We start from the raw sequence: 21552 nt of genomic DNA on the forward strand, positions 1-21552 counted from the left end.
TTTTTTTTTTTTTTTATTTAATAATTGGGGAAAACAAATTTACTTCATACTATGAACCAGACCCTAAACTTACTTAAAGTCTGGATTGAGTTTTTTCCCCTTCATTAATGACACTTTTATTACATACATTATATCTATCATGGTAATTCAGGCTGAATTATTTTAAATTCTAAATCAATGTCCTTGTTGGGCTTTTATTTAAGTGCTATTCTCCTTCAAGATACATTTACCTAACACCAGAATAAATGCAATGTACATTATGCAGCAAAGGAAATTAGAAGACATATATCCGTTATGGAAATGATCGGTTTTGGACGGGCGATGTGCCCCTATTGCATAAGCAATACTGAAGAATGACTGATATCATTAACGACACAGGGAAGAAGCTTTTTAGTTATCTAGCTTTGCTAGCAAAGTCGTTAGCTAGCAGCTAGCTAATAGCACATCAACAAGAGCCTAATGTCTGTATGATAAAAATACTGAATCGATAATTAAGAACAGTTTTTCCTCACCTGGCTGTCTCCTCCCGCTCAGTAGTTCTTCAGAGAAAGGTCTGTCAGTGTCTGTTGTATTTCATTACCTCTCTGCTTAAACCGCTGAAGCAGAAACGATACTTCAACCTTTTCCGTTATCTGACAAGTAGCAGGTCTACTCCACTTTATTCACCAAAAACTTTTTTTTTAGTTCACCAAAAACTGTTCTGTAATCTGGAACGTTCGCTACGTTCAGCTCCAGTTAGCTGCCTTATCTCAATGCGCAAGGGGCAATTGCGTCATGCGTCACGGGCAAAAGGTCAAAGGTAACAAGGTGACCGGCTTATAATGTACAAAAAAAAATGTAATTAATTAATAATAATAATAATAATAATTTTAGTACATGTTATGTGTCAGAAGAGGGCTTATGAAATAATAATAGCAAAAATAAAAATAAAAAAGTTTGACCAAAAGGGCACTTGGGGGCAAGGAGCAAAAGGGGCAGGTGCTCAAGCACTCCCCTCTGCACGTGCCTAATACTGTAAAGATATTTTTAATGCTAGCTTGAATACATTTTCAGATAGAAAAAACTATTAATATTGGGGAAGACTTGTATATTCTGCTGGCTCTTACGGGCTTGCAACAGAATGTGAGCCAGTGACTAAAACGAACGTCGTCTACTCTACGCCATAACTGACACTTGATAAACGCTGAGAAAAGCTAGCTAGGCTATAGCAGCCATATGATAGCAGCTAGCTACTCCGTTGGGTCGCATGGAAGATGTGTACCCGCGGCATTTGCCTGACAGAAAATTTAGGCAAGAATTTAAAAAAAAATGCAAGATTGAGTAGTCCTGCCACGACAAATTAGACAAGAGACTAGCGTATTAAAGGCCAACTTTATAATACTTTTTTCTTAATGAATCCAAGTCATTTTAGGTCTTCATTTTAGATACTGAATAGGCCTCAAGTTCTGCTGCGACATCTTGGTGGTAGGTCCAACTTAGGCTGTTGTTAGTGGCATTATGATGTTTTGAATATTTTCCTGGGACACTTTAGTACTACCACCCGAGCATCAACACGCAATTAACGCCACAGTTAACTTGAGTATTGTTGATAATCACCATTATTATGACCTCCGTGCACTACTCACCTCGAGATCGGTACTTCCGGCAGGACAAGAAACGGACCGCGGCAGAAAGCTCAAACCATCTCCAACTTGTTTCTTCAACATTACAATGAGTGGTATGCCAGGTCTCAGTCCAACAAAAACAGAATAAAATCATCTGCAGCAACTGAAAGACACCATGGACTATTATACCAAGATTTTAGATGTCAGGCAGTTCTGAAGGCAAAATAAGGTCCAACTTGGTACTACAAAGTTGCAGGTGAGCCACTGTAAATAATGTTACTGTCCATTCGTTAGAGGCACTACAAATAACTGTTCCCTTCTGTTTTCAAAAAGTGATTAATGATGCTTTAAATATTGGTGTAAGTTCTTTAGAACTGTGGCATTTTTATTTTACCAAAGGCAACAATACCGTGAGAATTACGCCCCTACACATAAATTTGTACACTTTGTGTTATATCAGCTCTAGTTTCCAAGGAGATCTTTGATGTAAAATGCATCAGCTTTTTATTTATTCTATTGTAGGCATGCAGGAACAAAATGTGAAAATAGAAAAGAGGCTGGATTGAGCTGCCATCTTTTTGGTTTCATAGTTGACAACCTGTGTAAATGACTTTGTTGGTGTTTATTCGTTTCCTCATTTGGCCAAGAGTTATTTGTTGCCTTTGCGGCCGATGCTTTTGTTTTGACGGGGCTTTGAGAGGCAGGGTTGCTAGGTGACTGACACGGGAGCTGCAGACTAACTGACAATTAACTGTTTTGGACATAGGGCAGAGAGTAAGAGAGTGTACTAGTCACAGTTAAAGGGAGATAACTAAGGAATAGTCCAACTAAGGTCTAAACAATTAATTAGTTAGCGCTTGGTTGATGAGGGAACAAAGTGAGTGTTTTGACGAGTATTGTTGAGCGTAATGTTTATGTTTCGACATGAAAGTGTTAATATTTGTGCTAATATTTGATTAACTGTCGAACAGTTGGAATATGTTTTAGTTAATTTGTAATACAGAAATAGTTACTTAAATACATGTATTGTAAATTTAATATTACATAAAGTAAGGTTTATGGGTTAAGGTAAAAGGTTAGAACCACTAAGAGTTACTAATGGTATTTTATTTGTATGTTTGTAGCTCTTACGGTGTGTTCATGTACAAAGGCTGTTGAATAAAGAAACGTGAACCATCAGAGAGATCATCCTTTCAACCGGGACGCTACAGCCTGTGATATGTTGAAACTTTGCTGCACATCAACTGACCAGATGGAGACCACGTTTTCTCAGTTTATTGCCTGACCTTAAAAAAAAAAAAAAACAGATTACAGACAGAACGTCTTCCAAGAGGGACAAACTGTCTCAGGAAGCATCTTTCCTGATGAGTATGATCAAATTTAAAGCTGATTCTTTGACTGAATGGAGCTCTTATTATGAAATCTTTCCTGCTTTGAAGAGAAAACTCAAACAGTTTCTTGTGTTCTGCTTTTATTTTTGTATTAAAAACACCACATACTGGATATTACAGCAAATTTATTTGAGAAAATAAATGCTGCTGACACCATCAGACATTCAAGATCATTCTGGCAACAGAATAACACAGCTGAAATCATTCTGCTTAACATGCTTTCAACTGTCGTCCTGTAAATGTTTATCAGCTTTAACGATTTCACACCTTGAGAACCTTCCTGACCGCCTCCTTGTACCGCAGCATGTTGCTCTCGCTCGGCTCTTCATTCTTCAGCGTCTCGACTGAGTCCTTATATTCCAGCACCTCCTCTCTTCCCAGCAGCTGCTCTCTCACTTCAGCTTCCTCTCCTTCTCCGGTAGCGTTGATGCGCAGCAGCGTGTCCAGGATGTTCTTCTGGGACGTGCTGTCCTCCCAGCTATACTCCTCCATGTCTGCGCGGGTTTTCTCTGCCTCCCACGGCTCGATTTTCTGAAAAGGGAAGAAAGGAAATATGTGGAACTACGGCTTCACACCACCAGGACAATATGAAATCACAGTACAGCATTTGTAAGCATCAACCACTGAATCTTGGATTTGGTTTGGATTTGATGACGCCATTTTCTGCACTAGTGTCTTTTGTGGCCACCAACAGGTTTTCTCCTACATTTAGCTACATTTATTTTCCCTTGCTGAACAAAAGCATCCCGACAGAATGATGCTGCCACCACCAATAGCGCTTTTTTAATCTCCTTCTCTGAAAACAATTCTTTTAGACTTTCTCAAGATGGCTGTATTTATTCTGAGAATTTCTCTGAATCTGGTTTTGGTTTTTAAGAGCAAATTGTTATGAAGACAAATGCACACCACACTTTAGATGTTTTTTTGAGTTAAATGTTTTAAAACCACCTTAATTACATTTGTACCCCATTTTGTGTTGAGGTAACTCACAAAACCGCCATAAAATATACAGAAATTTGCAGTAGCAACTTGACAAAAATGAAGAATTTCAAGGGAAATTAATAGTATGAATAGATTTGGAGTAATATAGGCACTGCATTTTTCCTGCTGAGTGAAAACAGATCAAAGATTAAACAACTTTGAAACTGCTTTTTCCACTTCCCTTTTTGGCAACAAAGGCTAAATATCTTATGTCTCATCTTCTAACAAAGTTATTTTCTCCTGCTCTGTGTGCTGCCTGTTCAGCCGTCATCGGGTTCCCCGGAGAACAATAAGAACCATTATCTTAAAGCGGAGCGGCGACTGGGCCATCAGTGGCGCTTCCATCCAGGTGTTTGGGGTTAATGACCATCATTTACTGCGATACGCATCTGATTCCTCATAAAACCCCGTCTGGATCAGGTCCAGGAGCAGAGTACGATACCTCATAGATCAGTAACCGCCCCAGAAAACCAAACATCAACACATTCAATTATTTAGCTTAGAAAAAACAGGTTGCAGCAGGTTGTTGTCCTTCCACTGGATATGTAGAAATATATATATATATATATATATATATATACACACATACACATACTTTTTTTTTAATTAAAAAAGCAAAACTATTTTTCCAATGACTGTTTAAGCATCCATCAAAGAGTAGATTGTTCAGTGTGCATGCAGCTTACTTTCCAGGCCTTTCACAGACAAAAGGCCACCTGTTCTTCCTGATTGCGTTTGTGTACCTTCAAACAAATCCGTTTTGGGAAGATGACGGGTGTTGTGCACCGGGTGGGGTAGGGGGAAGCAAGTCTCCCCCTCATGCTACTGAAAGGTTTCTTGCAGTCAGCTCCAGAGCTGATTCGGATTAGCACCCGTTGGAATTAGCAGCCGAGGTCTTCCTCTCCAAGTGAGGAGATATTATCACCTCAGTGGCTGCTAACAATTGGCTCCTTTGTGGGCTAGCGTTACAACCCGATCGCCGCTCCACTGTAAAGTCGTCCAAAAGCTCGCTGGACAAGCACTGTGCCTTCCATTGTGTGTCCGAAAGGGCAGCGGACAATGTTCTGCTTCCTGACTCAAACACCTTTTTCTTGACTGGGAGATTTTTTTTAGTTTTCTTTTTCTTCCCCTCGCTAATGTGGCCAAGCCGTGACAGGAAGAGCTCCTGCAAGCAGAGGTTGGACAACAAAGAGAGTCATTTTCTTTTTATGTGCCTGGCTCCAAATGCGTAGGGACAGCACTGAGGCCGACGTGGTGTGGTCCAACACCTGATAGGGGCGTCTGTTTTCTTTTTTTCTTTACTCATCAGGGAGAAAATGTCAACTGGACAAGGCTGCTGTTTGCCGTCCTCCTGCCTATTTAGTTCCGTCGCCTCCATAATGGGGTTAGCTCTCCAAGAAAAGCGGACAAGATCGCTCTCTGTCCTGGAGAGAAATGCTGGCTCATCCGATAAGAATATATGAAGCTGAAGGCTTTAAAAATCCTGAAAATAAAGTCTAGAACATGCGGCACAAGCTGGTTGTTTACTATGGGTATGAAATGTTTTTGTATTTAATAGCACTTAAATGTTTCTGATCAAACCAAATGTAATATTAGAAAAAAAAAAAGGAAAAAACAACAAAAGTTTCCTAAACAATTAACTTATAGAATGAAAAGCCATCCAAAATAACTTGGCACTGAGAAAAATTGACCCCTAAACAACAAGAGCTTGGAAGACCGTTAGCAACTCTTTACCCCACCTGCCTATCTGGAGCTGAGGGAATTCAGATTTATTGGTTTTTAGTCCAGACTTTGACTAAGCCACTTTAAAACCTTTATTCTATTTTTTTTTATTATTATTATTTTTCTAGGGTGTTTTTAGGTTCTCACTAGTAAGCCCAAGCAAAGGCAAGTTTATTTGCGAGGCCTTAAAGGAAACATGAAAAGAGCATAAAAACTGGGAACCGATATGAGAATTTGGGCCAATTTGAATATCCGATATCAGACAGACATGGATATTCCTGCCGATATGTTGTGCATCCCTAATAAAAATCTTTCAGTTTGTTATTACTTAATATGTCAACCACTTGAAAGCATTGTATAAAAGAAACAAATATTAAAATACAGATTTAAAGAAGTCTGGTTTAAACCCAACTTTAGGTTTATTTCACAATTTAAATTCATTTTTGGATTTTTTTTAAATTAAATAACTAATATTTACAGGGGACAGTGAAGGCTACAGTAGTTTAGATGTTTTTTTTGGCAGGCCGACCTCGCCCTGTTCCATCTTTTCTTCATTAGTGGATAACGCCTCTCGCTGCACCTTACTGAAGAACTGAAACCTTAAATATTACTTTTGATCCCAATTTGTTCTCCAATTTTCTTCACACTAGTAAATGCAATGTTTTTATAAAGCCGTTTATCCTTTTATTTGTGAAAATTTGTGACTAATCCAGGATTTAGCAAGTGCTGTAATTATATTTTCACACAGGGTCAGGCTGGTTTGGACAATTTTTTTTTCCTCTAATAAATGAAATCATAATCTGAATACTGCTTTTTAAAATTTACTCCATTTATCCTTCCCAAATATTAAAATATGTTTGATAATCCGAAGCATTTAAGTGTGACAGACAAGTACGTACTAAACAGATAAATCTGTAAATTCAAAGGTATATTAAAGGATAAAGGATAAGTAACACAGATTACATAAGTGGAAACCCGAGAGGCACTGCCTCCCATTTAACGCTGCGGCGTGAGGAAGGCTTTCCAGAAACATCTCATCTCAAGCCCAACTGAGAACAAACCAAACGCGACAGCGGGTCTTTAACTGAACAGTTGGCCTTTAAATGAGCGGATGATAGTTGAAAGAAAACAAAACAAAACAAAAAAGGTCAGCAAAGTAAAGGTCAGACACTTACGGGGGGATTCTGAAGAGGCACAAACAATTCACCTAAAAACCCCGCGAACGAGGCACGGGTACATCCTGACACGACAGAGTGAGCAAAACAAAAAGACAAGCTGCTCGACTTACCCAGGATTCGTGGTACAGGACAGTCAGCAGGTACATGGCGTAGTCATAGTTCTGCTGCCTCAGAGGGCAGCTGGGGCAGAAAAGGGGGATATTTAAGGGTATGTTTGATTTGTGTTAGGATTGTGTGTTTTCAGGGGGGGCGGTGTTGTTTACCTTTCTGTTTTGATGGTGAGGATGTCTGAGTCTTTGCAGTATCTGTCCCCAACAAGTTTGAGCATCTTCTTGCGGGCGTGGTCATCCAGGTTCAAACTGGACAACTTTACCTGGAGGGCAGGTCACATGACGCGCTTAGACGTTAAACAAATTACACAAAGTTTTCAATTCAGCTTTGAATAATTTCTAATAATTTATTATTACTTATTTGCATGTCTTAATGTATTTCTAATACAGTATATTAAAAAAAAGCTCAAGTTGTTACATGGAAAATCTCTAGGATGTGCCAATTTTTATCCGACTAATCGTCAGAACAATCGAAAGCTAAAATCGTTGCAGCCCTAATTTTAAGTGTTTAATTAAGTGACTGAAATATAGTCACCGTTCGGATGTATAGAATATCATAAAATAACATTCTGATGACATCAAATCTTTTAAAAACATACCTGTTGCAATTCAAGTTCAAGGCATCAGGTATGCAAACACGCACAGATATAACTCGTCTGTTATGGCAAGAGAAGAAAATGTTCTTTTACATGCAGAAATACGAGTCTGGATGAATTTGCTCTAGATTTGTGATTCCTCTTTGAGAGATTTGCTCTCCAATCCATCTTGGAGCCTAATCCACCTGGATTAATTTCTAATTCCTACCTTGCTGCTATAATCTAAGGCAATGTGTCAGGAGAGCAGATGGTTGGTGATTAATAGCAAATTTGACACAAGAGAAAACTATTAATGTCAGAATCTTCACTGTCCTCAGTATGCAACTATGGATACAGAAGCTCATGTTGTCGTCATGTTTTTCCCAAATGTCTCCACGTTTCTAAAGAGTCGCTTTTGTTGCATTTTCTGACTAAATTTAACCGGAGCAGAGCAAACTGTATTTTCTCAACTCGTTTATATATTCAGTATGTTTACGTTTGGTTTATATTAAGTGATCATGTTCTTGGTTTTCTGCATGTATTTGCATGTATGGCTTCAGTCTGAAAGAAGGATTGGGTATTGATGGATTAGTGGTAGCGCGAGGATTAAGTGGAATATTAAAATGTCTCCAAAAATATGTTGATGGCAAACTGTTTTCTGACCCCCCCCCCCCCTTACCTGCTGTGGAAGCTGTTGGGAAGCAAGAGGGAAGGGGGGGGGGCAAATAAATAAAAGAAAAACCAACTAAGTCCAGGGCAAATCTGTCGGTTTAATAATGCAAAGTGTTTTGTTTGTGAATGAATGTCTGTGTCATTGCGTCGACTGGCTGCTGTGTAAATCTGTAATCTCGAGAAACAATTCAAGTTCAACTCAGTCAGGTAAAAACAGCGGCCGGGACTTTTTCAGAGCGATCGTCGTGGAAACTCACTTTCATGTGAACGACGCGAGCTGAAGGATTCCTGATGGAGGGCCCAGCAGACACGTAGTCTGTGCTCTGGATTTTAACTGGAAAGAGCTCGTCGCATTTGGCGTCGGTGTCCAGGGCCGAGGGCCACTCTGTGCAGAAAGCTAGCAGCGGAGAAGATAACATTATCATATTAAAACTCATGAAAACCAAAAAGAAAATACCTTTAAACAAGGCAAGTAACATTATCCTGGACTGAGTGCTTACGTTTCAGAGCTTCACAGTGTTTCCTGATAGCTGCTGGTGTCAGATGCAAAAAGTTTGGTATCTGAAACAAAGTCGAAAAGATCATGTAGCGATTTGGATACGAGAAGGAACTAAACACTTTTTTTTATTACTAAAAACAACTTCTCCACCTCTTCCAATCAGCAGCTGGATGGTGAAAAAGCAAAAAAAAAAAAAAAAACTTTCTGGGTTTTCCCCAACAAGATAATGTTCTCAAACACATCAGCATTAAAGTAAATGAACATTTAAGATTTGGATGCTAAACTGAAAATATTTGGATTTTAAAAGTGTGACCCACAGCAGAAAAACAAACCAATTTAAAAGACCCCTACAAAAAATCAGTTGGAAAAAAGTGGTGAAATATTCAGACAAAATTGTTCCAGAAGCTTATTGGTGGTAATCTAAACAATGACCCATGTTTATGTTTTAATCTATATGTGCAATTCTACAATAAATATAAAATGTGTGCACCCAATTCTTATTCATAAAATTCCTGTTTCATGTTATAGACACACACACACAATGACATTAAGCATGTGGAATCATAACGAAGCCTTATATCATCAGAAAAAACAGCATTCATTGAATAAATGAGTGTAAGCAGATTATATAAAAAAATAAAACGTGAAATCCTTTAATGGCCCTTTTAATGTAATGATGGATATAATAATTCAGTCCAGCCTTTATCCCTCCGTATTTTAATCTGCTCACTAACCTTTCACATGTTTGTTAGTAATAGATATATATACTTACACCGGAATAATGGCTTAGTAGCTGGAAAATAAACAGTTTTACCATGAAAGGCATTTTATTTAATGCTACTACTGCTTTCTACATTTAAAATTACATTTGATCTGATGAAAATTATTTTCTACTTGTTACTAAAATTTGTTATTGAGAGTTAAAGATGGATTTTTTGGTGGGATGAATGAGAAGCTGCTAAGTATTTTTCCTTTCACTAAACTTTCCATCAATGTGCTTCAACAAAGCACTCAGTGAACTACCAGCTTCATTTACAATTTGGATAATTGTCAAGACTTAAAAAAAAAAAAAAAAAAAAAAAAAAAAAAAAAAAAGGAAAAAAAAAATAGTTTTCTAAGAAACTAAAATTTTGGCTCGCCATTAGCTGTCATCACTAAAACTAACAGAAACAGTAGCTTCATAAATTTAACTCTGGGTGTCATTTATTTTATAATGTAATGGGTTTAAGTTGTTGGAATAAAATAAATAAACACTTCAATAATGGTTTAATTCATTAATATGTACCAATACCAGTTTTACAAAGGAATGATGGACAGAATGGGAAAACAAACCTCCTCTCATCCTTTGGGTAAAGAGAATATTACGTAAAACACAAAATTATATGAAATATCCTGATATAATGTCAAAATGAGTGTAGATAATAATCTCTAAGGTGTGATGTTTCAAGTACTCAAGCCAAGTAAGTAACAAACAGCAGTTTATCTCCTGCAGGCAGAAGGAAATGAGTATCGTCAGGCCACCCGGCTGACTTCCAGCTGTGACGAATGTAAGTAGTGGATCTGCGAGTGGCTCGAGTCCAGATGGGGCAGCTGCTGCTTGCTAATCCGTGCACAGAGACACGGCCATGAGGGGAGAGCAATACAGCAAGAGGAGCTCCACTAGCGCAGCAGCAGCAGCACTAACTTGGCTAGTCAGGAGAAATAAATCTTACATTTCTGAGAAAATTTGTAATTCAAAAAGCTAGAACCGCGTAATTAATTTTTTATTAATTTATTTATTTAGCTTTGGTTCTTCATAGGGCATGAACTCTGACCTTTATTAATTCCAAGTTGCCCTTCTTCTCTGGTGGAATGCCTCTCTTCACAGGGTAGCCCATCCGCAGAGGAAGAGGGACGGCGTTGGCCCTGAAGGGGGTCGCTGCGGGATAAACTGAGGTCCAGTCCTGATCCAGCGCCATCTTTTCAGTCCTAGGCTCCCCAGGCTAATGTACAAAAAAAAGTGAAAAAAAAAAATGAAAAAAAAAAGAGTGAAGATAATTTTGAAAGTTGTAAAATAATATTGCTGGTAGGTCTTGTGTTAACTTACTCCTCTCTTTGGTCTTCTGCCAGTGGATCCTTTACCGCCCCTCGCTGGAAGATTTAAAATTGACAGGATTTCTAGTTTTATCAAAGATATATTACTTTACCTGCTATAAACTGTTTCTATTTATAAGAAAAGCCAAAAAGCTGTAGCAGTATGTTCATTAATAAAGAGCTATGCATGTCCAACGACTGAAATTTTTACCATTTCATCTTTGCAAATTAGTTCAGCTTCAACAGTTTTTAAATTTCCCCACAGAATCACAATTGAAGTTAGTGTTAAACTTTGACTAGGCCTTTCTCACACATAAAAAATCTTTGATTTTAAATAATTTTATTGCTTTTAACCTTTGTAGGCTGCATTTATCTCTCTTCATCTTCCCTGACAGGGGGGGGGGGGAAACATCCCCACACCATGATGCTGCCACACTAAGTGACCTTGACTTGCCATGTTTTGCATGTAACTCAAAAACTTATTATTTTGATATTTGACATTTAATTTAGAGGTGTCATATCAAATGTCTCTAATTTAAATGAGGCATTTAAATTAGAGACATTTTCCGTATTCGCTGAACACAAAAGCAAGCTCTATTTTATTTTAAGTTTTCACTCGCAAAAAATGATTTTACGCCATGCATGGTACAACACAATGGTCAGAGTATGTCTGAAATTTGTCTTGTATCACAGCAAAATTCGCTTACAATCTCATACAAACAGTATTGACTTTAGATGAAAAGACGGTGGGGATCACAGTTACTCTGATCTGTCCACATTTAGGCAAAGACGACAAAGCATTTTTAATCTGACCAAATCGTTTTCAAGTCTAATCACCATCACCATTAACTCTGCATAGCCTCAAGAAATGAAGGCACTTGACTTTGCTAACAGTTTCATATGGTTAGCTTAGCCAGCATCAGTAGCTCTTTATTTCTTTTAGCATAGTCAGCATTTCCAAAGACGAACTCACCTTTATTTGTAGAAGAAGAGTTTACTGTCAACGCCGTAGCATATGTGGCTCTGTTTCCTGTCTTCTTAAAACCCACACCAGAGACATTAGTTCGACCTAGCGACAGAAAAACCTTGCTACCAAAGGACGCCATGTTTTTTCACCCGCTTCATTGACTACGGACACCGACGAGAGACAATATGTGGTAACCGCGAAACGACCAAGTTGACTCGTCGAGAGCGTTTCAGCGCCTCCTGCAGATGAAAAGAGATTTTCAAGCTCTCATTTACTGTAAGGTAGTGACAATTCTTCCACACTGCTGCTCAGGTAAGGATGTTATAACAATTACAGATGGTATCCTCTCTTTATTTATCTTCTTAGTTATTTTCCATGAACGCGCTTGACCAGCTGTTGATTCTCCCTCTGCCAGCTGCTGCTTTCCAAACAGCTGCTGCGTTCAGTGACCACCGGTAAAATAGCCACAAACAATAAATATTTCCCCAACACTGAACTCGATTAAAATAAACCCTCGCTTATTAATAGGAGCCCATTTCCTCCACTTAAAAGAGTATTTCAGGACTACGAGATATAAAGCCATAGTTGTGAGATATAAGCTGATAATATCAATTTTCAAGTCATCATTGTGAGATACAAATACAATTTTTAAAAACTTTTTGTCATATTTATTACATACAAATTTCAGTTATGAGATAGATGATAATGGTTTACATTTTTAACGTCATGTAGGTCATCATTTTAGTTTTCCAAATGTTAATTGTGAGATTTAACTATAAGATTATTTTCATTTTCAAAGTCATTAGATGAGATAAAAATTATAATCTTCTTAATTCTGACTTTGTATCTAAACTATGACAGTGAAAGTTGAAATCGTCTTGCCATTGACGATTCATACTCTGACTTTGTATTTCATAATTTGGTCTTTGGTTTTAAATTTAAGCAATGTTTTAAATTTAAAACTATAGAACTTACTACTTGTGATGTCTCATCCATGAAATTATTTTTATGTGATCCAAATAGATTTATCTATTTAAGTAGGACATGTACAAAGTCTTTATCTTCAGCTGCTGGTTTTAAACTTCACTTTAAAGCAGTGGCTTAAACAGTAGGTGAAAACCTAATTTAACAAATAGATAAAATGCAAGTGGAAAACTTTTTTAAAATTTAAATCTGAAGTTGTAGTGTCAAGGTGATTAAAAATGGCAACATACAACAACATTGATATCCAAGTAGAATATTAACCTAAGTGATCATATTATTGATATTGATATTGATATTGATATTGATATTGATATTAATATTGATCTGCCCAGGGCAGATGTGGCTTCAATCCAGTATTTTTGCCTTCATCCACATGTGAATGTGAGTTTGAGTGGGAATGTCTGATTGCATTGTAAAGCATCTTTGAGTGTCCAAACAGTCATTTTATTTTATATTGCAAACTAAAAATAATACAGAGCTGCTTGGTCTGTGTTTATTTGCAATTTTTCAGTTTCCCAAACAAAATACTATTTAAAAAAAAAACAACTATATATATTTTTTTTAAATTCACCATATCAAACAAAAGGAGTCGCTTGCAACTTTAGTTTGCTTGGACAGTCGGTGATGATTACTTTGACCATCAGTATTGTCATTTCCTATAAACTTTGAATGCAGCACTCGGCCAGGCGCAGCTGCGATGCACTTCAAGGAGACAGGTCCCGAGGGCAGCAACCGATTGAAGACTGGTGGTTTGATTGCATTTGCGATATTGCCTTTGTTTCTGAACGCTGCTGGATGATTTATTGATCATGCGCAATGCATGACTGGAGTTTGTTTTAATGAAAAGCTCAAAAGAAGGGATTTCTGCTCGTCTCAGTTGGAACTTGCATCACTTGCAGATTACAACTTGGAGTTCAAGGTAAATCCGATATTTTTTTGGTGACATTTATCGTTTTATACGTCTGTTGCAGCGAGCATATGTCAATAATAATACAGGATACTTTCCATCACAAGTTTTTCCTCTCTCTCTCAATGTATCAAATAAACAGCGACCACGCATGCTTCTTTAGGTAATGGAAAATGTGTTGGGGATTTTTCGACACTCAACTTCTTGTTTAACTTGCTTCCTGAAGCTGGAGGGGCGACTCAGTTTAACGTAAAGTTAGACAACAGTACCCGGTAATTGGAGTCCTGTCTGACAGTTCATTGTGTGTGGCATGAGGATGCGGTTTTTAAATGCAGAAACTCTCCGATACCGTCCTGTCACCAGCTCATCTATAGTTGAGGACGGGGTACCTGCTCCTAATTGCCGCCGCCCCCCTCTGTTGCCCCAGGAGACATTTTCCGATCATTTAGCCTGAGCATGTCATCACCTGGTTCAGTCTCCCTCCTGGTAATACAACAAGCTGCCCTCCCAACCTGTAACTGAAGGCTTTTATGAATGAAGATGGCGTTTTGTTGAGTTGTCAACCTGCCCTTATATACGCACAAGTTACTTTTTCCGTGAGCATAATGGTTTTAAATTGCCATATCTTTTTTTTTTTTAATGTAAATAATCTGCTCCATCCAGACTGACTGAGCTTGAGAAATTTCAGCAACCTTTACAATCCAGAGTCAATTCTTTAATCAGTCCAGCTAAATAAAACTTGCTTAGTGCAGCAAGTCTTACATGACCTACAAATTTTTTTAAAATAAATATTTATAATTAGATTTTTTATTTATTTATTTATTTAATTAATTATTATTTCTACTTTTGGGTTTAAAATACAGAAAAAAAACATCAGAATGTGCCAGAAAAGGATAGATTATCTTCTATGGGGCGTCAATATTTGTGTAAAATGATGTAAAAAGAAAAAAAAAGACAAGAAAATATTAAACATTACTGGTACTTTCAGTGTCGTTCTGCTGTAAAAAAAAAAAAAAAAACTCCCATAACCACAATTTATTGTATGTTTTTTCTTTTGTTTATTATTATTTGTAGGCAAAGTTACTAAGAACTGTTGTGAAGCCACAGGTCACAGACCCTGTGCACCCACACTTTACAGATTTGTAATCACAAAAAATAAATCATTTTCCTTCCATTCCACAATTTGGGACTTTATCCCGTGAGTGTCTATCACATAAAGTCTCAACAAAGCAAATGTGGCTTTTTTTTTGTTTAACGTCACAAGATGTGAAAAAGTTCAAAAGATATCAGCAGCTAGCAGGTTCTGCTTCACACCGTATCCAACCTGGTGCAAATGTGGCCAGATTATAAAACCCCAAAAAAGTTAAAGGGAGGTCAGTAGAGAGTAATGCACATGACCACTGCTACCTTCTTCACTTATCAGTCTAACTTTATTTTTATTCAGCTGCACGTTAACGCGACATGTTTTGCTCAAATTCCCGGGTTTACACTTTGGTGTGGACAGCCGAATTATTTTCTCTAAATATATTCAGAGTCCATGCGGTGCATCTGTTTTTCCTTTCCAGATGGAAGAGGAGCGGGGCGGGGGGTGTTTGACATCCATCCAGGGCAATCCAGCCGGATGGCGGTTTCACAAAAGAAAATCCTCAGAGAGAGAAAGTGTGTTGTAAGGGAACATTGCAAAATATTACATAAAAGCAAAACGTTACCTCTTAGTGTTATTATGTTCACAGAGGTCACAAAAATGCAACCTTTAACTTTAGCAATCGACTAAGACTATTTTTATGAATGAAAATCAGGTGATATTTAGCTTTTTATTCTGTTTAAAAGCTAAATATCAACAAGGTGTTGAAAAAGTTGGTTGCGGCTTTCATCAGCTGTTTATACATCAAAAGAATATATAGACTCTGAAAGTATGGTGCTTAGATAATTACCTAACATGTATTGTAGGGCTGTAACGATTCCTCGAATGATTCAAGTGCCTCGATTATTAAAATTCCTCGAGGCAAATTATCTGCCTCGAAGCTTCGTTAAATTATATTTTATTAGTAAGCGCACCGTGTTCCGGCTGGGTGATTATTTATGTTGCGCAACGCTCTCCCTTCTCCCTATACAAAATTAAAAAATGCACAATAGGAACGGCGACATGCAGATAGACTGGTGGACTGATGCTTAGTGTAGCTTTACGAAGGAACTGGGAAAACAAATTTTCTACTTTCCCAGTCGCAACGAGCTGCACATACCTGGCAGATGTGTTTCTGTGTGTGACGAAAGTGCAAATCCAAATCCTGTTGTTCACAAGTACACCCGGGTGGGCAAGATGTCACTGCGACCTGAAATTGTTTATTTCCTACTGCTACTACTGCTACTGCTGTCATGCTGAAAAGGAATAATCAAGGAGAAAGTCAGAGGAGAGAAGTTAGCACTATGTATATAGAAGAGTTTCAAGATATTGAGTAACGGGTAGCACAACATTAGAGGGCAAAGTTGATTCCAGTTCATGATGCTCTGAATCCCCAGAACCAGAACCAAACATGGAGAAGCAGCATTCAGCTTTTATACAACACAAATCTGGAACAAACACCCGGAAAATTGTAAAACAACCAAAACTTTAAATCTAGACTAAAACCCCACAAGGTTGGAGTTGCTTTTGTGCCATAATAAATTAAACACTAACCAATATTTTGATGTGTAATGACGGCACTTGGCAAAATGTGATGGTTCAATTGTGGATTTATGTGTTTTTATGATGGAAAGCACTTCGAACTGCCTTGTTGCTGAAATGTCCCACGCAGACAAACTTGATTTATGTGCATCCTCATGACTCCTGTCACCTTTTCCTTTTTTAGGTATGGAGACCCATGCGGCCCTACAAAGAGCACACTTCTCCGCCGCAGGTAGCTAGTTCTCACCTGCTGCTGGGCCGCTCCCTCCTGCGCAAACCTCGGCCAGAACCACCAGGATTTTAAAAGTCCTCATTAGCGCCCCTCTGCCCGTCCTGAAGGGGCACGATGGGGGAAAGACGAGCACGCTCCTTTCACATGACCTGCCATGTGCAGCGGGACTATGGCAGCAGGATGCGGAGCTCCTTCATACGCTGCAGCCCCAACGGATGTGCCGGCACGAGCATCAGCCTGAGCCTGGACCAGGAGATGGACCTGGCTGCCTCCACCGGTCCCGCTGCCGGCTGCGGTGCCTTGCGGGTCCCCGTGCCTGACGTCGGCCACTACTCGCCAGTTTCGCTGGAGATGGACCCCCCGGCGGTGAATAATGGATCAGGCTTCCCCTGCTTACCTCCAGCTGACACAAAGGACCCGGAGCTGCAGATCGCACACAGCCAGCCGTCCGTTACCCCCGTCCCGCCGCCTCTCCCTCGCTCCAGTTGGCTGCGCCATCATCAGAAGGAGTTCCAGAGTCCTTACATTAAGACTAGCATGCAGGGGGATGTTTACAACTTTCTAGAAAGACCCGCGGGGTTGAAATGCTTCCTCTACCACTTTCTAGTGTGAGTACCTGCCTGCTTTTGTTCTTTACCCATTTGGCTGCAAACTTCAGATGAACTCGATGTTGGTTTGAATTGAAACGTTTGTGAACCCAACTGCAAAGAGTTTAATGTAAAGAAAAGGTTTTAGGTTTCTGTATGCGATACAGATATCTGATGTTTAGTATCGGCTGATACCGATATGATACGGAAAAGCAGTTCTGAATTGATTTGAAGTGTTTCTTTTATTTAAACACAGATATAAATGTACTGAATTACACAATCTTTGATACCTCTGCACCAGTACAGGATGCTTAAATACACCTGTAGCTCCACAAGCTTGGTCAAACATGCAAAAACAAACACTTTTACATGCTGCTTTACTCCTAATTGTTAGTGCAGTTAGTGTAAAACAGTCAATGTAATAAAGAAACCAGAAAAAACATTGACTACTTAGGTCAGTCGTGAAAATATTTCAAATGGTTCAGAAAGTGCAATTATCTAAATATAATGTAAAATAAGTAATAAAGCTCGACATCACAACTCATAGAAATAGACAGAGTAGCTCTGCCCTTATTGGTACCGATACACATATTAATATCAAATTGTGTTTCGTTATTGTTGATGAAAACTAACAAAATGACCAAAATTTGCAATAAAACTTCAAGAAAGGAAAACTAAAACTTTAATGTCTGCTCACATGACTAAAATGAGCTGAACTTAGTCTTTGTTTGTGTGTCTCGTTAGTATGAAGTTGTAGATTTTTATTTTTTATTTTTCTTGCTGTGCTGCATCATGTTTGTGGATCCCGGGCCGTCAACTGTCATGTCAGCAAAAGTTTACAGAAAAAGCGCTGGCGTCCAGTTATAAATGTGTCTTAGATGAAATGAAGTGTCTTGCAGTTGAACAAGATAAAACATTTGGTTCGTTATTAAAGGAGAAAATATCCCACAAACCTTAACATTTAGTAGTTTGGGCATTTAAAAAAAAAAAAATTAAAAATCAAACTACTACTCCTATCAGAAATCCCAGAGTGCCCTGGTAATATGTGAGAGAACGAGCTTCTATGATCTCATAAGTATTCCACAGTTTAGCCGTCGTAAGCCTGAAGCACGAGGATTTAGGTCAGATTAGATGGAAAATATGAATAATATTCATCATAGACGTTCAATTGAAATGCCTCTACTAGATACTATTTACATTCATTTCTAAATATACAAAGCCTGGCTAAACTTTGCAACCAACTTAGCCGACGCCGTGTTTATATTCGACCTAACCGAGTAAATACTTTAAACACAGAAGTTTTATTTTCCATTCGTCTTTCCAGAAAAAATATCAGACGACTTTCAAGTCCTGCTACAGCTTTTCATGCTGTCCTATAACACGAGGTCCTAATTTAAAAAAAAAAAAAGAATTTAGTAATTTAACAAAACATTTAAACACTTCTTTTAAAATCATTTTTTAAAAATGTGATTATTTTTGGCCCATTTATCAGCAGTATAGTGCTGCATTTGATCAGTTTTGTGGTGCAGCCTCAGTCGGGGGTTTTTTGTGTGCATTTCTTTGTGGTCAGGCTGACGCATATATATAACTCAGAGGAAGGTGTGTGTGTGGGGGCAGGGAGCTGTGTGTGGGTAGATTTTATTACATCAGGCCACATTAGACAGTAAAAGAGTGTATAAGAATCATAAAAACTCTAAGACAGAAAGCACAAAATGAAAGCAAATGTCTGTTTTTTTCTGTCTCTATCCAATTTGCTCTGTTTTGGTGTTGTTTTCAAGTTCAAAATAAGTAAAGCCAATTTTCACTCTGCAGAACTACTGGCATGTTTTTTGTGAGTAATGCTTACAAAATGCAGTTTCAGTCCATTTGTCTTTTTCATTTTCCTCATTTTGAGAGTAAAGCTTTAGGAAAAGTTGCAGTGGCTCAATGTTTTCAGTGATGCACTTCACTCTTTGGTAATATAAAGTTCCTTTGTTCTTCCTGTGGATGTCTATATTTAAATCAGAGGCTGTCATTGTCTCACACAATCAGCAGACATGCAGATAAGGTTGAATAGTGATTTTAAACAGGGTGCAGGTGTAAATGTTCATGATTTTATGTCCCTTCTGTTATTCCTTTATTTTAGATGGATGGATGGATGGGATTTGCAACATTATTTTCTAGAAAAATCCCAATTTGTGAAAATTGGAGAAAAATATCAAAAATGTAAAACGTTTCTCTCAATTGTTTTTACTTTAAGCTGAAATAAATGACCACTTTATACAAATTCTCCACGCTACAGTTCATTTATACTCATATAAACAAACATGACTGCATTGTGACATGTCATGGAGTTTCCTTGACATGTCACAATACATGTCAAGGAATTGTGACATGTATTGTGACAACACATGTCACAATTCCACAAATGTGGAATTGTGACATGTGTTACACAAAATAACACTTGTTTATTTATTTATTTTTTGTTTTAAAATGAGCATGAGTGACTATACTTATTGATTTCAGCTGCCTGGATTAGCCTTGTTGCTGAATCAGATGTCAAAATGGATTGTGTTGAATTGAACACGGATTAACAGGTTTAACTTATTTATTTATTTGTTCGGGAGAAACAAATAAAGCCATTTTGTTTCTCCCGATTCTCTCTGCAGAGTTTTGGTTGGTTTAATCTTTAATTGTTAGAGATATTGTTAAGAAGTGCCGCATTTAAACTGTAGAGCCCGAATCAGATGTTTTTTTTTTTACTTGGCCTTTGGACCTTTCTGAAGATAAGTACATAAAGACATGATAATCCTTCAGTGATTTAGAGATTCAAGCTGGTCCCTTGAGTTGTGGATTTTCTGGCTTGTCAGAGACTCAAACTTACATTTTTAATTTTTAATGTTTTCATTTTTTATTTAATTTACACACTGTTGAAATATCTCAATGCAGTTTCTCAGAGTGGTGACACCGTCTCTAAATAAATCATCACTTCTTTCATTTCTGATTGATGGACTGAACACATCTATGTGTTGTCACAAAAAAACTTAATAAAAATGACATTGAAGTTTGTGGTTTTGATGCAACAAAATGAGACGATACTTTTGCAAACTGTTTTTTTCCCCACTGAAACACCAAACAATAGATACAATGGCTATATCCGGTCAAATAGACAGAATGTGAAATATTCTGTTATCCATAATTCTCCATGCAAAAAGTGTCCTGTCAAGAAAAAATACTTGGGCTTTAATATAGCTGCTCTTCTAAAGTAAGCCTTTTTTCTTGATTACTGTGTAGTTTTTTAATTTAATTTAATTTTTTTATTCCACATTTATGTTACATGACTTAGAAATTAGGTCCGTGGTCATGAATAACCGGCAGCCCACAGTTCTGGCTGCCGTGTAATTATTTATTAGCTTCCAGCTTATGAAGTGCTTTGTTATGTTGATTTAGTTGCCTTTACTCTGCCTGATTGCTTACACCCATTCAACCCAAACTCTACAAGAAAGTTTCAGCTTTCACCTTTCCACCTTTTTTTTTTTCTAATTTTGCTCAACCAATAACTGTAAATGAAACATTTCTGGAAAAAAAAAAAGAGTGAGAGAGATCCTCTTTGCTTCACACAGATGCTTCCTTTGCTCTGCAGCAAATGTAATTCCTACCAGGAGTAACTGAAGCTCCAGTGTTTCCTCCCTCATAAAGGAGCGGGAACTTGAGCCTCGCCTTCATTTAAAATGAAACCCCTCTAACCGTTCTTCACTAACACTCCTTTAGGTAACTCTTAATTGTTAATGGCGATGGCTGGTGGCCATTCATTCTCCTGTTCTCTGTGGTGATCAGTGGAGAGGAAGGATAAAGAGCAATGACGGCCTTAATAGGGCGGCTCTAAAGGGCCAGCTCTATCTGACACACAATAAATAACACACACACACACACACAGGGTTGTTGACTAGTTCATTTTGGTCCCACATTTTTTCTTAGATATACTCTCAGACTTGCATTCATCTAAATCTGGTTAAACCCCATTGTGAAGTTTTCTCAGACATCCACTGAAGTCAACGATGGATGTCAGCTGCCAACCTATGAAACATCCAGCATGACTCAGGGACAGCTCTATGGAGATGGTAAAAAACAAAAACACAGCAGTCTCATATTCACCTTCAGTTTCTGCAGCATTGTGAAAATTAATCAAGCTTTTAGACCTTAAAAACATAATTTTAATTTTAACATAAAGTTTTCTTTTGCATTTCAAAACAAAACTTTTAAACGCACACTGATAATATTTTGTTAAAGCACAGTTTTATTTGTGAATCTCCAAACTGTGACTTTTAGATTTCTCAAAAATATTGCTAAAGTAGCGAAGTACATAATTTCTCACTTGATGGACTCTTGACTGACCAAGAACTCTGAGATTTAGCTGGAGCTGGAC

At 37.9% G+C, this 21552-nt stretch overlaps 2 protein-coding genes and 1 long non-coding RNA gene across 3 annotated transcripts in view; 2 read left to right on the plus strand and 1 right to left on the minus strand.

Moving 5' to 3' along the window:
* Positions 1 to 987: 987 nt before the first annotated feature.
* Positions 988 to 2783, plus strand: LOC107835644 (uncharacterized). Its single transcript, XR_001661454.1, has 2 exons — positions 988 to 2481; positions 2729 to 2783. It is a non-coding gene; the product is annotated as an uncharacterized LOC107835644 (long non-coding RNA).
* Positions 2784 to 3058: 275 nt separating this feature from the next.
* Positions 3059 to 11993, minus strand: mrps35 (mitochondrial ribosomal protein S35). Its single transcript, XM_007546744.2, has 8 exons — positions 11779 to 11993; positions 10819 to 10862; positions 10547 to 10714; positions 8734 to 8794; positions 8491 to 8630; positions 7140 to 7249; positions 6987 to 7056; positions 3059 to 3526 (listed from the first exon to the last, which is right to left on the minus strand). Exons 1-8 carry the CDS (start codon positions 11909 to 11911, stop codon positions 3257 to 3259), a joined length of 996 nt encoding a protein of 331 aa, XP_007546806.1. The 5' UTR covers positions 11912 to 11993; the 3' UTR covers positions 3059 to 3256.
* Positions 11994 to 13427: 1434 nt separating this feature from the next.
* The window catches only part of kcnq1.2 (potassium voltage-gated channel, KQT-like subfamily, member 1.2), a 207503-nt gene continuing 199378 nt past the window's right edge, over positions 13428 to 21552 (plus strand). The window contains exons 1-2 of the mRNA XM_007546747.2: positions 13428 to 13675; positions 16513 to 17168. Coding sequence (XP_007546809.1) covers positions 16675 to 17168 — 494 coding nt within the window. The 5' untranslated portion in view covers positions 13428 to 13675; positions 16513 to 16674. The remainder of the gene's footprint in view (positions 13676 to 16512; positions 17169 to 21552) is intronic.

The sequence above is a fragment of the Poecilia formosa genome, unplaced genomic scaffold, assembly GCF_000485575.1.
Source record: "Poecilia formosa unplaced genomic scaffold, Poecilia_formosa-5.1.2 Scaffold17, whole genome shotgun sequence".
Classification (NCBI taxonomy): domain Eukaryota; kingdom Metazoa; phylum Chordata; class Actinopteri; order Cyprinodontiformes; family Poeciliidae; genus Poecilia; species Poecilia formosa.